Source organism: Oreochromis niloticus, linkage group LG16 (genome assembly GCF_001858045.2).
Source record: "Oreochromis niloticus isolate F11D_XX linkage group LG16, O_niloticus_UMD_NMBU, whole genome shotgun sequence".
Taxonomy (NCBI): Eukaryota; Metazoa; Chordata; class Actinopteri; order Cichliformes; family Cichlidae; genus Oreochromis; species Oreochromis niloticus.
In genome coordinates, this window is record NC_031987.2 from 2,518,496 (window position 1) to 2,532,513 (window position 14,018).

The following is a 14,018-nucleotide window of genomic DNA, read 5'->3' on the forward strand; positions in this document are numbered from 1 at the left end:
AACTGAAGCCTGACACGACAGAGCTCATGATGTCTGCAGCGTGAGCCCTGGTAAGAAGTTATATGTGACAGTGGTAGTAAGGAGGGCTGTTGGAAACAAAGCAAATACTATTTGTTGACACTTTAATAACTCTTGAAGGTTAAGTGGATTTCTGTTTTATGTAGGACAACATTAAGCATTGTCTTTTTCTATGGTGTTTTTTTTTTCTTGCTAAATATTGAGCACTGCTCAAACAACAACATCTGTCTGAACACCGCATTGATTTCAGCAGCATTTCCATCAATCCATTTTCATCCATACTGGAGTGAATCCCAGCTCTCACATCCTGGACAGGTAGCCACGCTGTAGAGTTAGGTTTATCATTTGTTGGACAATGACACATTTTTATAGTTTCGTGGGGTTTTAAGAAAAACTTGGCTTGAACTGTCTAGGAATTGAATAAATGAAAGAAAAAAGACAAACAAAATAAACTACAGAGAACAGCAACAACTTTCGGGGTGGCCAAATCAACAATCTAGTACTTTTTTTAAAAAAAATTTTCAATGCACTGGTCAGCTCAGCAACACCAAAGATCCACCAAAAATTCCACAGATGACAGACTTATTTCCATGGTTAAGGGGGGAACAAGCCTTTCACCGTCATGGTTCTGGGTCATTTGACTCAGCATTTGGAGTTTATTGTGTTTTTGTGATTTCTTGTTCACACCGAACGCGATAGACGCGAGCGAAAACGCCCCAAACGCCCCTAATTTGACGTGTGCACATTCGCACCTCAACGCGTGTCCAAGAAAAATCCATCGCGCGTCAAAATTGCATATTTTGACGCGCGTGAACCGGAAATGTGGGAGGAAGTTTTGAGTTATGAGTGTTTTTGTGCTGTTTTTTCTATTGGACGTGATGGTTATCAAAACCAAACATGATAAGTTTGGCAAGCGCAGGAGACACGACACGGAGGAGATTTGTCAATCAGGCTGCAGAATGCAATGCGCATTGTTGAAAGCTGTATGGTGCAATAACAAAAATCAGCGAAATGTGACGGGTGAACAGCGGGACTACTGTATACTGTTTTATTAATAAACAAAATATATTCCTATATGACAACACGCATAAATTAACTGCCTACATTAATTCACTGTAAACCTTGTCCTTCTGACTGACACTCCCCTGCTGCCTCTCCGGGCTGTCCCTGGTCCTCGGGGGGAAGTTCTCCACGGTCCGCACCATATTGCCGCTAGTCTCCCGCGGGGTGAGGAAGGGGTCCAGAAACTCCATGACCGCGAAGAACTTCCATCTCTTCCCCGATCCTGCTGCAGACCCACTCCTCTTCTCCTTCTCTCTCCTCTTCTCCTTATTATGTGTCCCTGAGGCTCTTCCACTTTCTCCTGCAGATGTCCTCTGAATAAACACTTTATCTTGTTAGCGGAAAGGTATTTGTACATCAGTGGGAAAATAGCGGGACAGTATAGGCGTCAGAGCTATGTCACCAGGCTCCTGATTGGTTGTCGCGGCGCGAATTGACGCCGGAGTTCAGATTTTCCAACTCGAGCGGTAGAGGCGAAACACGCGTATGCACAAAATGCAACACAAAAACTCACGCGCGTGGTTTTTTTTCGAGAGTCAAACGCGCCAGACGCGATACACTGACGAGCGTTTCACGAGTTTTGGCATTTTCGCGACGCAAATCTGCTTCCGAATTTTCGCCGGACGTGCAATCACGTGTCATCGCGCTCTTTCCATTGACTTTACATGTAAACCTGACGCTCTGGCCGCCTCTATCGCGTTCGGTGTGAACGCACCGTAAGAGTTGTAATGATTTAGTTTTGTATAATTTAGGACTGAATTTATTTGTTTCCCCGTTACTTAATTACGTCTCTGTGCATATCGCTCCCCCGACCTCTGTGTATCTTAGCTGGGTTGTTGTGTTTCATCTCCCTTTTTCAGTTCACGTTCCTCTCCTTGTGTTTCATTCCTCACTCTCTCCCCCTCCCTCCCCGTCTCGTCTCCCTTAACTGTTTCCATCTTTTCCCTTCTTTGTCTCTTCAGTCCGTATAGTATCCAGGTGCGTTCCTTCCTCCTGGCTCTTGTGTCAAGCTGCGTTTCTTAGTCTGCATCTTTGTGTTTCCTGTTTTACTTTGACAGCCCCGTCTCCGTGTTCAGGATGTTCAGTTTTTCTTCCTCCTGTCTCGTCTCACCTAATTTGTTCCTGCTGTGTTCCCCATGTGTTTCCACTTCCCTTGTCACCCTTCTGTGTATTTATTGTGTGAGTTTCCCCCTTGTTTATTTTTGGGTGGTCTGTGCTTCATGGGTCATGTTCAGGTATTCATGTTTAAGTGTTCCAGTGTTTTAGTTTTCCCAGTGTAGTCCAGTTAGTCTCCTGCTGCCTTTTGTTTTGTATCGCTCTCCAGCCTAAATAAAGACTCTGACATTCACAACCTCTAACTAAGTCAACAGCCACAAGGAGGTAGACTTATTGTTGCCAAAGTCTACAAGCAAGATATGCCTTCATGAATGTAAATACAGAAGGATTACAACAAGCCACAAACCACTGGTTACACTCGAGAACAGAAACATGTAAAAGAGCCTGATAAGATTCAGTGTTCTGAAAAACAAAATGTTTTTGGACAGATGAAACCATAGTTAATTTGAATGAGAATGATGGATGAATTGTGACGTGTGCAGGACTACACTCTGCTCAGATTCAGCCAAATACTGCAAAACTGATCAGATTAGCATCTGCACCAGGACAAACCAAAAGTCTTTAGATTACTTACTGTTCAAACATCCAGTCTAGTTAACTTTATTACCTCTTGCAAGGAGGTTATGTGTGTCATAATATCTGCATACGTGACAGCTCAAAAAGTTTTGAATTAATTCTGATAAAACTTTGTAGGGCTGTAGATTAACAATCCATTAAAATTTTCTTACGTCCACCGAGGTCATCAAGGTCAGCGTACTTAGAAACTATGACTTTTACAAGTGTGGTGTGTGTTATCAACACATATAAAGTGACGTATCAAGATTTACATTATGTCAAAATTGACCTCTGACCTCACCCCAACCGGTTGCAGCAGATGGCCCCGCCCCTCCCTGAGTCTGGTTCTGCCGGAGGTTTCTTCCTGTTAAAAAGGACTTTTTCCTTCCCACTGTCGCCAAAGTGCTTGCTCATAGGGGGTCATATGATTGTTGGGTTTTTCTCTGTATGTATTATTGTAGGGTCTACCTTATAATATAAAGTGCCTTGAGGCGACTGATGTTGTGATTTGGATTCTGTATAAATAAAATTGAATTGAATTGAACTGAATGCTTCAAAGTCAGTAGACTGAAGGTCAAATAATGGTATATAGAGCTATTTAAAACTATGCTTTTTCAGATATCAGTTTAAAATCACTCACTCTTTTATGTCTTTACGAGGTGAGACCCCCACTCATATCATCGAGCTTCTTCACCCTTGCTCTCCAAACTGGATCCTTAGATCCACTGATGGTGGTCTGATGGCTATTCCAGAGACGCCCTTTCCAAACCCTAGCACCAATACTGTGAACCAGTTTACCTCCCACTCTACGCACCATGGACTCTGTGGCTTCTTTTAAAAAACAGTTGAAAACTCAAATATTTATGCAGGCGTTTGGGTAATGTTCTTGTGTAATATGTTGTTTTGTCTGATATGTTTTTATATTACCTGTAAACTACTCTGTCTTAAAAAGTGCTGTATAAATACATTTTACTTACTTACTTCTTACTGCTACTGTTTGTATTGACAACATATAGGCATATAGGGAAAAATACAGTATATATGTGGATTCTAAGTATCACGTTACCTTGAACCTCTGACCTCTCCTTTAAGGTCAAATAAGGTCAAACTTTCATAAATTTTCTTTTATCTTTAAAGCGATGCTAAAAGTCTAATGTGTTTGTTTATACTGCCAACATTCAGGAAATGATAGAGGTATATGGGGATTCTCAATATCACATTGTAGTTTGCATCCAGATATCATGTCGCATTTGACCTTTAACCTCACTTTTACATTTCACAGCTGACTCCAAAGGTGTGTTATGCCTTTAAAGAAAGTATTGTCAAGAGAAAGCGAAGCCGAGTTAGTTAGAAATACACTGTAGGATAACACCATATATAAACTCAAGTGTTTCATGTCCAGTTATTACAAATCAATACCTGTTATCGATTACCTGCTCCTACATAATGTTTGAGTAATCAAAGTAAACATCTGTCATGTAAAAGTAAATACTGCAGAGAGGGAGCTGCCTTAGAGAGGCTTGTGCTCTTGTTGTTATCATTATTGTCAGGGTTCATATAAAAAGCAGTAATATGAGGGACGCCAGCATCAGAGAAAGCAGAAACCTGCGGGTTAGCAGTCTGCTGCTCTAACATCTGGTCTGGTTAACTCGTTAATATAAGTTGACCATCCTAACACTGTAGGCTACAACCGGAATCTGGATCCCTGTGCATTACTCCCAGCTGCAGCATTAACTGGAGCACTTCCCCTTTAAGAAAGTGAACAGCGTGAAGCGGTGGAGGAGCTGGTCAGGAACTGGTCAGGAGCGGTCGGCAGTGAAGGAATCTCAAAACTTTTCCAAAACACAGTTTTACTGCTCCGTTACCTGCTCCAGTACACCCCCAGTTTACCGCCGAATATCACAACTGCGTCCCCGCCTTCTTACCGTGCCTGTCCGGGATGTAGTGGATGCAAGTGACCGCTTGGAAAAAAGGAAAGTTGGGAGAGGGAAAACTTGTGGAATGATGCCCGACCGACTGCATCCCTCCCTCCAAAGTTCAGCTAAGGTTGCTAACGTTAGCTAGCGAAGGAGCCAGCGTCGGCTAGCTGTTATGTGAAAGTTTGGATAAACTTTTCTCTGACTGGTAAAACACGTAGAAACACGGCATCTGTGATAGTGGAGGAAGCGTGTGGAGATCGAAGAGCTGTGACAGACTGAAAGCGTCCACCCCGGGTTTGTTATCATAGCCGGGGCTAGTGCAGCTAGCTGATACACAGCTAACTTTATTACAAGTTAACTAGAGTCGGTTAAGCCGCCGTGAGGCATGACAGGACACACCGCTCAGCTCCATCATGCAAACAGTAACAGTGCAGTACTTTAACGCTTCAGGAAGCTGTGTTCAGACCTGCTGAGTGGTATCCTTAGCTGTGCTTGAGGAGCGACAGCCATGGTTATCTTTGCATGTGAAGGCAGCTGGATGTACTGAGATCACAAAATGACTCTAATGCCTGTGGAGAGTTCTGGAAAGCAGTTTGGGTTTTAGAAATCTAACTTTTATTTGGATGCAGCTTTGTTCAAGCCACCTACAGCCAGTACTGTATTTTTACATTTTTGGTATTTGATGACATCCTTGCCTTCTTGTCAAGTCTTTCCGGGAGGCCTTCCTGCATTGTTATGAACATTGCTCATCATCTGCATCCAGAGGGCTCGGATCTGGGATAAAGTGGAGAGCAGCCATCATGAAGGTGACAGTAACATTTGGGCAGACAGGTGTGGTGGTGCCATGCAAGGAGGGATGGACCGTGAGGGACCTCATCCAGCAAGCCACGCAGAGATACAGAAAACTCCTGGAGCAGGTACTGTGGAGAAGTTTGCAAAGCACCTGTCTGTCTTTACAATTACGCCTGATAGCAGTCTTGGCACGAGAAGTGACTGTTTTATTCAACACTTGCACACATTAAACGCAGCACATCTTTATACTGTGACTGTGGCAAAAATCTTAGCTGCAGAAAAATATGTTTTTGTCAGTGATATCCCATAGAGCGAGCGCTCTGCTTGGGAAAAATGAACAAAAAGCACGAACAAATGCTGCCTTATCTCTCTCCGAGTCCATCTCACCCTTGAGCTGTCAGTTAGCTCCATTATTTATTGTAAGAAGTAGTTCTGTAATAATGTGTTAAGATTTTCATGAACTCGGAGACAGATAAGTTTTTATGAAACAGCACTTTCATAACATTTGAGGTTTTCCCCCTGAAGTCATGAAAGAATAATCGAGAGCTCAGTCATTTTTATATCATGAAAGGACCATATGATTTTCACATCTAAAAGTCTTGGGAAATTAGACAAAGCCATGGAGGTCCAGTTTTCCATAATTGCTGTATAAAAAATTAAAAGCATATCTGATATGAATTGTGATGGTCCAGACAGGAGCAGGCGAGAGTCATTTCCAATTTAGTTGTGAGTGTAAAATGCAAATGACTCCGTCTTGTGATTCCTTTATGACTGCTGTTGATTCCCGGCGCTGCTCTCAGGGCAGGAACCCCATGACCCCCATCACACAACCAAATCTTCTCAGTGACTTGCTTCATATTGGGTCCATTATTCAAAAGGCACAGCAGTCATATGGATGGATCGTCTCAGCTGTGATTGAGGGAGAGATGTCGAAGGTGTGTGTGTGGGTTTATATGAGAGAGTGCTAGAGATGCCGTCCTGTGTTTTTTTTTTTTTTTTTTTTTTTTTTTTTTTTTTTTGCTCCCTGGACCTTTTTTCCTTTTTAATCTGCTTCCACCTGTCCGTATATTACCCCTCACTGCACAACCCTCCTGTGTGTTTTGCCCCCTTCATCATATTTATCATTCTTATCTTTTACACAAGTAAATCTCCTGTTCACCTTGTATATTGCTGTGCACGTAGCTTGAGCCGTCGCGTCCCTTTCGTTTAAACTGTTCTTCCTCATTGAACACTTCCTCCCTCACATGCAGCTCTTCTTTAGAAGATAGCCCCATTCCAGCTAGAACTAGAAGGGTATGGATAGAGGAACTGTCACCATCTTCAGCTCAGAAAATGGAAGCTATGATGATGACTACCTCTAGAAGTAAATGTGTCTGAAGAAAAGATTCATGCGGGTACATGCCTTGAATAAATCAAAGAAAAGGGCCTATTTTCATTTTCACAGTAAAGATCAGTTTACACTGTTTTGACTGTAGTTTGTTTGCTCTTAAGCGTGATGTATGGTACTGTCTCGAATCCCCGCTGTAGCGAGTGATGTTGTTGTGTCTCCATTAGCTCTGCTATCACGAGTCTGATTGAGCCGATCATGCTGGAATTAGAGTCAATAAATCTTAGGCAACAGTTCACTGAAGAACTGACTCTCAAGTCTCCTTTTAGTAGCTCTGACTTTGTTTTAATAATAATACAGTTATTTGCTTTATAAAGGCATCATCCTTGTGGAAGGATGCTGTGTTTCTCAGACCTGACACAGCAGTTGAGGTCTGCTTTGCTGTAGTTACATATCGGGGAAGGTGGACTGCAGGCTACAGCATAGATCTAACGCGGTGCTATGAAGCTAGAGCAGGAACATCTGAGGTGTGCTGAGATGTGAGTGCCTCCCTGCTCTGCTGCTTTGGTCTGTTAGTGTTTAAAGTCTTTGTTTGGTGCATGTGTCAATGAAATTCTTTGCTAAGAACATGCTCACTCTGTGTGTTTTGGCCTGCTCTTCTCTTCTTCCTCTGTTTTCTTTCCCTTTTCCCGCTGTCTCCCACACCTTTGTCAGCAAGTCTCAGTCTCTCCTCCTCTTTCCACCTTCGCGCTGCACTTTGTACTCCTCAAATGGTTTTAGCCATTTTTCCTCTTAATCATTTTCACAGTAATTGTCCTGTTGTTTGTCTTCATTTTTTCAACCCTCCCTTTCAGAACTTTTGACATCAGACTCCAGTTCTGCTTCTTGGGGGGTGTGAATTTGAAGTCTCCTTCTTCTTCCTAAGTATTTTCTCTGTGTGTGTTTTTCTGACTTTCTTGTTGTCACTCAGTCATTTTTCTGCAACACTAATCTCTTGTAGCTGTATAATTATGGCTGTTAGCGTGTTTCGGGATTAAAAATCTAGGATATCTGTGTGTGTTGTACAGCAGTCCAGTCCCTAATCCTCCCTCCCAGTGCCAGGCAAATCATATTTTTATGTCACAGAGACTGGTAGCATTCTCTCTTTCCCCTTCCTCCCTATCTGCTTCACTCTACTTAGAGAGTATGCTGCTTGGATTAAAAGCATTTTATTATCTTGTGTTTCTGCATGCACTGTAGCTAACTGATACTGGCAGTACTATTTATCAGCTGCTTTGTTAGGTGTTCCCACAGTGGTGCTTAAGAGGAGCTAATGCACAGCACAGACATTAGCGCTACATTTGAGCGATCTGAAAAAGAGTTGGGCTTCATGAAATGTAGTCTTAAGGTGAGCTTCTGAGAGGATTTAATCCTGTTTGTGGTCATTTTAGTTTTACATTCATCTCTGAATTAAAACTCGTATTGGTTTAACCCACAGGGTGCACCCAGAGAGGATGGAAGAAACAAAAGGCTTTGATATGGCTGCTTTTTATATGAAACTACTGTTATTTACTGATACATTAAAGGTTTTTTTCTAACTTTTTCTAATTCGTTTAAAGCTCTTTTTAAAGATAAGGCAGGTCTCGCATCACTAAGTACCTAATTTAGCTTGGTTAACACGTTTTTGGATGTGGCTTTAGAACTCGTTCACCACACTGATGCTAAGCCGTAAATTCTGTTTTTATTATTATTTTGGGGGCTTTTATTAGTTTTTTTTAGTGAAGAGAAGGAGAGTGGGGAAGACATGCTGCAAACGGCGTCGGGTCAGAATCAAGCCTGGGTTGCTGCGATTGGTCTTGTGGTCTGTTCAATCACAGAACTAAACCAGCACCCTGTAAATGCATAGTTTCGCAAAATGAGTAAAGAAAAGCACCGAATGAAGGGCATTAGATAAAAAACACTGTGTGGAACCCTCACGTTATAATTACAGGAGCTGCTCGGTCATCGTGAACCATCTCATAAAGCTCCTGGTGCACAGACTTTGTGCTGATGATAATACCAGAAGATGTTTGAACACAGCTGATCTTGAATATTTGGAAGGGGTGAAAACTCACAGACTGACTTGTTACAGTAACAGACTTGAAACTGCTGAGCTCGAATGAGGCTGCTTTTGAAAGCTGACTGATATTACACACCTGTGGCAACGGGACTGAAAACAACAGACACCTTATATTAAGAAGTGTGAACCGGTTCTTTTATCCCTATAGTGTAGATGCATTGTTTATCATGTGTTTAGTGAATAGTTTTCCCCCCTTTCTTTCTGGCCTGATCTGTTTGCTGTTTGTTGCCCACTTCCTGATTTCTTTGTTTTTTGCACCTAAATGTTTCTGAGCTTCAAATAAATTTTAATAATAGACAACAACAATCTGAGTAAATACAAAATGCGGTATTTAAACAATAACACACCTGCCCCGTGTGAAAAACCAATTTCCCCCTAAACCTAATAACTGGTTGTGTCGCTCTTGGCAGGAGGACACACAGTTATGTGTTTATGAGTCTTTCACATTGTTGTGGAGGAATTCTGCTCCACTGTCCTTTACAGAACTGTTGTAATTCTGCCACATTGGAGGGTTTTCCAGCATGAATGACCAGTTTGAGGTCATGCCAAAATATCTGAGTCTGATTTAAACCACTACAAAACAGCCCCAGACCATCACACCACCACCACCATGTTTGACTGTTGCTCTGATGTTCTTTTTATGAAATGCAGTATGTAATGGGACTCAAACCTTCCAGAAAGTTCAGCTTTTTTTCTCGTCAGTCCGCAGAATATTTTCCCAGAAGTTTTGTGGATCATCCAGATGTTTTGTTTTGTTTTTTTGGCAGATGTGAGACGAGCCTTGGTGTTCTTTTGGTCAGCATTGGTTTTCTCTTTGAACTCTCCAGTTTTGCCCAGTCTCTTTCTTATTGTTGAGTCATGAACTCTGACCTTGACTAAGGCAAGCGAGGCCTGCAGTTCTTTACATGTTGTTCTGGTTCTTCTGTGACCTCCTGGGTGAGTCGTTGACGCGCTCTTTGAGTAATTTTGGTAGGCCAGCCACTCCTGTGAAGCCTAAGACTGATGACAGCAAGACACTGACTTAGTTTATCAGGTGTTTCTTTAGATTGTGTCACGATGTGTTGATTTTTGAGATCTTTTAGTCTACTTTACTTTGTCAGACAGCTTCTATTTAAGTCATTTGTGCCAGTAATCGGGCGCGGCTGCTGAAATTGAACTGTGGTTAATCACAGTTGAATTGGGAGAAATTATTTCCCACACAGGGCAGGTAGGTTTGGATAACTTTATTCCCTTAAGAAGTGAAATCAGCGTTTAAAAAGAAAAAAAAAAGGTGTTTTGTATTTACTCTGATTATCTTTGTGTAATATTAAAAATTGTTTGAGCTGAAACATTTAAGTGTGACAAATACGCAAAAAGAAAGAAAGAAATCAGGAGGGGGAACCGTACACATTCTCATGATGGCGTCCCTTCTGTAAAATCAAGTGAGGTTTGATTATGTCTTTTTTAAAAGTGCCAGTGTATGCCTAGTAAGTATTTTTACCATTCAAATAGTATCCATTTATTATAGTTAAAACATTTTTCGTAGACTTAGGGCAGTGTGAATGTATCTGATCCTGACAGTACTGGTTAACTGTAGCACGCCTTTAGGACACTCATGTAGATAAAGTGTAAATCCAGTTAGCTTTTAAGAGAAAAGCACAGATTAGTCAATTAGTCTGTAAGTTTTTATTCAGCAGATATCATTAGATTAACTGTCATCCACTTCACTCAATATATCAGTGATCTAAGAGCACTGTGATCTTTAATTATTTATCAGAGCAAACAAGCCTGCTGACAGCTAGAGCATAATATAGAGCTATCACTGTTGATGGATGATCATAGAGGGCTAGCGCAAATTATTGAATGGAAGCACCGAGCATGACTGTATCAAGTGGAAAAAATGGTGATATGCAGGGTTTTTGTAGAGCGTTGGCTGTGAGGAGATTAATAAACCATCTGAAGAAATCAGAACAAAAGCATTTGAAGATAGCAGAGAGAAGAGGAAGAGGGTGGGATGAAGGCGGAGGTTGTTTTTTGTGGAGAGTTGCCAGAAAGTTATCAGCCTAATTGCCTTTGGCCAAACAGACACGTGTGCGACTGTGTGTTTATGAGTCCCAGTACAAGTGAAATGCAGGTGGTGTTGCCTGTATAATCCAGAAAAATGACACTCAGCATTCTGTAATCATGTCAGAGTTTCAAAATAAAAAGCAGATCCCCACCATGGGAAAAGTACCTTTATTGTTTCGTTTATTAGAAACACAGGTTCCACGTTTAATGCCAATACACAGATCCTGCACAGGAGAGACCAGTTTTCTTTAACTGTACAGCCAGAATGCATGAATGGGACTTTATCTAGAAAACACTGATATGAAATTTCAGACCTTTAGGGCAAACTTTACTGGAGATTGCAGCTTTATTTTGTGTCTCTAAACCCTCTATAATATCTCCATTGCAATGGCCGAATTATGCGAATTGGTTTAAATAATTTCTGTGACATTGGAAATCATAATGAAACATTTTGAGTCCTCTAAATCCTTTCACCATTATTCCAAACACCGATGCCGTGCTTCTCTTGCTGCTAATTATACCAGGGCAATAATGGGCACAAGCAGGCTGTCCTTGTCCTACTAAAACAGAGACAGTGTTCGGACACTCGCATTTTGGAGGCCAAACAAATATTATGGACAACGCTGACCGGCTTTTCATATTGAGAGAAGTTTTCTTTTTATTTTCTGAACAAAGTGGGCAAACAGTGAACAATGAAATTTAATCAGTAATATTTGAACCTTGGTATAATTTACAAAGAATAAAACAAACAAAAATATTAATAACCGTTCCTTTGATCTGTGGACCCCCGTGCGGTCTGTGGATAATAACACATGATTGGACACTTCAAAGGTTCAGAGCTGTCACTGGGTTTTTTTGTCTTTTATATACCCTGCTCATCGTAGATTGATAGCAACAAATTCTTCTTGCACAACTTCACCTACTTCCATGGAGAAGACAAAGATCTGATGATCACTTACAGTAATAGGGATCACTTACACTTAATAAAGCTGTTCCCTATTACTTTTAAGTGTTGCTGGAGTCTTCACGTCATGTAAAATGAAGTAAACAGTTGAATTATAAAGAATCTAACCAATGCGAGCATGTGTAGTAATGGGAAAAAGGGAAAAAAAAAAAAAAACATCGTTATGTGAAACTTTCAAATGCTTTGAACTGGCTACAACAGGTCGCAGGTGGCTGTTAAAAGGTTAAGCCTATAACACTGAGGTCCTGGTGTTCTCTTTGCTTTTAAAGCCTGTGCTGTCCTGCCAAGATCTGAATGGTTTTCTAAGGTCTTCCAAGTTAAGACTGCAGATGGCTGTGAGTCAGCAATGTACAGGTTTCTAGCACAACCTGGCTTACTACCAGGGGGGCACGGAGGACAAAGAAGGGGAACAAAGTCTTCTAATATACAGAACAACTTTATTGGCTGACTGATGTGTATACAGTAATACATTAATGTAGTAAACTAGTTCTACAAAGTAAAAGTTCTAAGGATATGGGTCTGGGAAAGCATTCAAAAGGATTTTCAAATTACTTGAACAACTGTAACTGAGTGGACACTTTGTAGAGGATGGTCTAGCAAATTCACTGTGAGAGCAGTTAGCTGCAAACAGCATATGGACGTCTCTGTTTGAGCACTCAAAGCAGAAATGAGTCTCCAAAAAAGGAGATCTGGATCTGCAGGAAACTTTGCAGCTGTTGGTGTCATAGCGGTTGGATGTAAAGGCAAAAATCATTTTCAAAAACTGGACCTGCACCGGGTGTGTGTCAGAAATAAAAACGTCCAAAATATAGGTTGCAAATAAACGTGTAGGATCAGCAAATGCTCCTGTGCTGTATCTCATTGTACAACTATATAGTGACAATAAAGGCATTCTATTCGATTCTATTCTAAAATCAGTTTCAGGCTGACACGGTGAAACTAAAATAATACATGAACCATTACTTGCTTTCATTGCTTGTCTAAATGTATAAAACATAAATAAATAAAAGAAACAACCACGTGACTGCACATATTTGGACCAAGATAAGAAATCTAAGGTATAGATGAAGCCAGATGATACATATATTATGCTTTAAAAGCTGAAATCAGTTGGGTTTGTGGGCTGGTGGTGTTTTTACACTATTCCTGTGTATACACTTGTGCATATGGATTTCCAGGTGGATGTGTATGGAAGGGTTCTTGCCAGTGTGGGTGCACAGTGTAGTTTCATTAGTCGGGATAGGAATGCTGATGAGGCGTGGCCAAACAAGCTGATAAAATCGTACAAACATTCTGGCCCCATGCCACGGCATAGGCAATTATTTCTGAGGGCGAGGGAGAGGCCGGGAGGAGACACGTGCCTCCTCCTCTGTAGACAAACCACAGGAATGTGTTTATTGAGCCTGACTTTTTAGAAAGGACTCGGAAAGGTTTGTTTGAACGCACTGTTCGAGTTGGTGTAACCAAACCATGAATTTTTCTATACAACGTGACAATAAATGTATCTTTGCTTAATTGGATGATTGAAAAGTGAGCTTGTGCCCATCTTAAGTGCGGAATGCTGTTGCAGGGTCACAAGGCAGGTCGGGGGGTGATTCAGTTTAGATTGTTTATTTTGCTATTAGTCACTGCCTTTACAGAATTATCGATAATAAAATGATATAATACATACATACATTTCCTTCTTGACGTCTGTGATGATTTCAGACCTCTCAGTTCTGGATAAGGATCTGAATGTGGGCGAGTATTCAGCTGAAGCTGTGGTGTGGATGTTGCACTGCGTGACTCTTCAATCACACCTCTGTGGTTTATCGAGGTCCACTCATTTGCACGACCTTCAGTTTGAGAGCAGCGTGCATACCAGACTCGTTTGCTAAGCAGCAGACTAAAAAGGCGTACTGTTCAGAGATAAGAATGGGAGCGATGGTACAGAGTGTTTTCACTCAGGAGGGAATTTACTCCAACCTATTAATCATTTCCACATCATGTCACGAGAATCAAATATCCCAAATTACCCAAGATTATCTGAAATAGACTCAGGCAAAACACTGCATTAAGTGCTAATCCCCCTGATTTTTGGATTTGATCGCCGTGTTTACAACTCTTATCTTTAAACTTATA

At 41.3% G+C, this 14,018-nt stretch overlaps 1 protein-coding gene across 5 annotated transcripts in view; it reads left to right on the forward strand.

The window, feature by feature from the left end:
* The first annotated feature begins 4,456 nt into the window (after positions 1 to 4,456).
* The window catches only part of pard3bb (par-3 family cell polarity regulator beta b), a 205,111-nt gene continuing 195,549 nt past the window's right edge, over positions 4,457 to 14,018 (forward strand). The window contains exon 1 of one of the 5 annotated variants that reach the window (XM_019353173.2): positions 4,457 to 5,587. In XM_019353173.2, coding sequence (XP_019208718.1) covers positions 5,471 to 5,587 — 117 coding nt within the window. In that variant the 5' untranslated portion in view covers positions 4,457 to 5,470. The remainder of the gene's footprint in view (positions 5,588 to 14,018) is intronic. The other 4 variants (XM_019353172.2, XM_013270228.3, XM_019353170.2 and 1 more) reach the window with 4 other exon arrangements.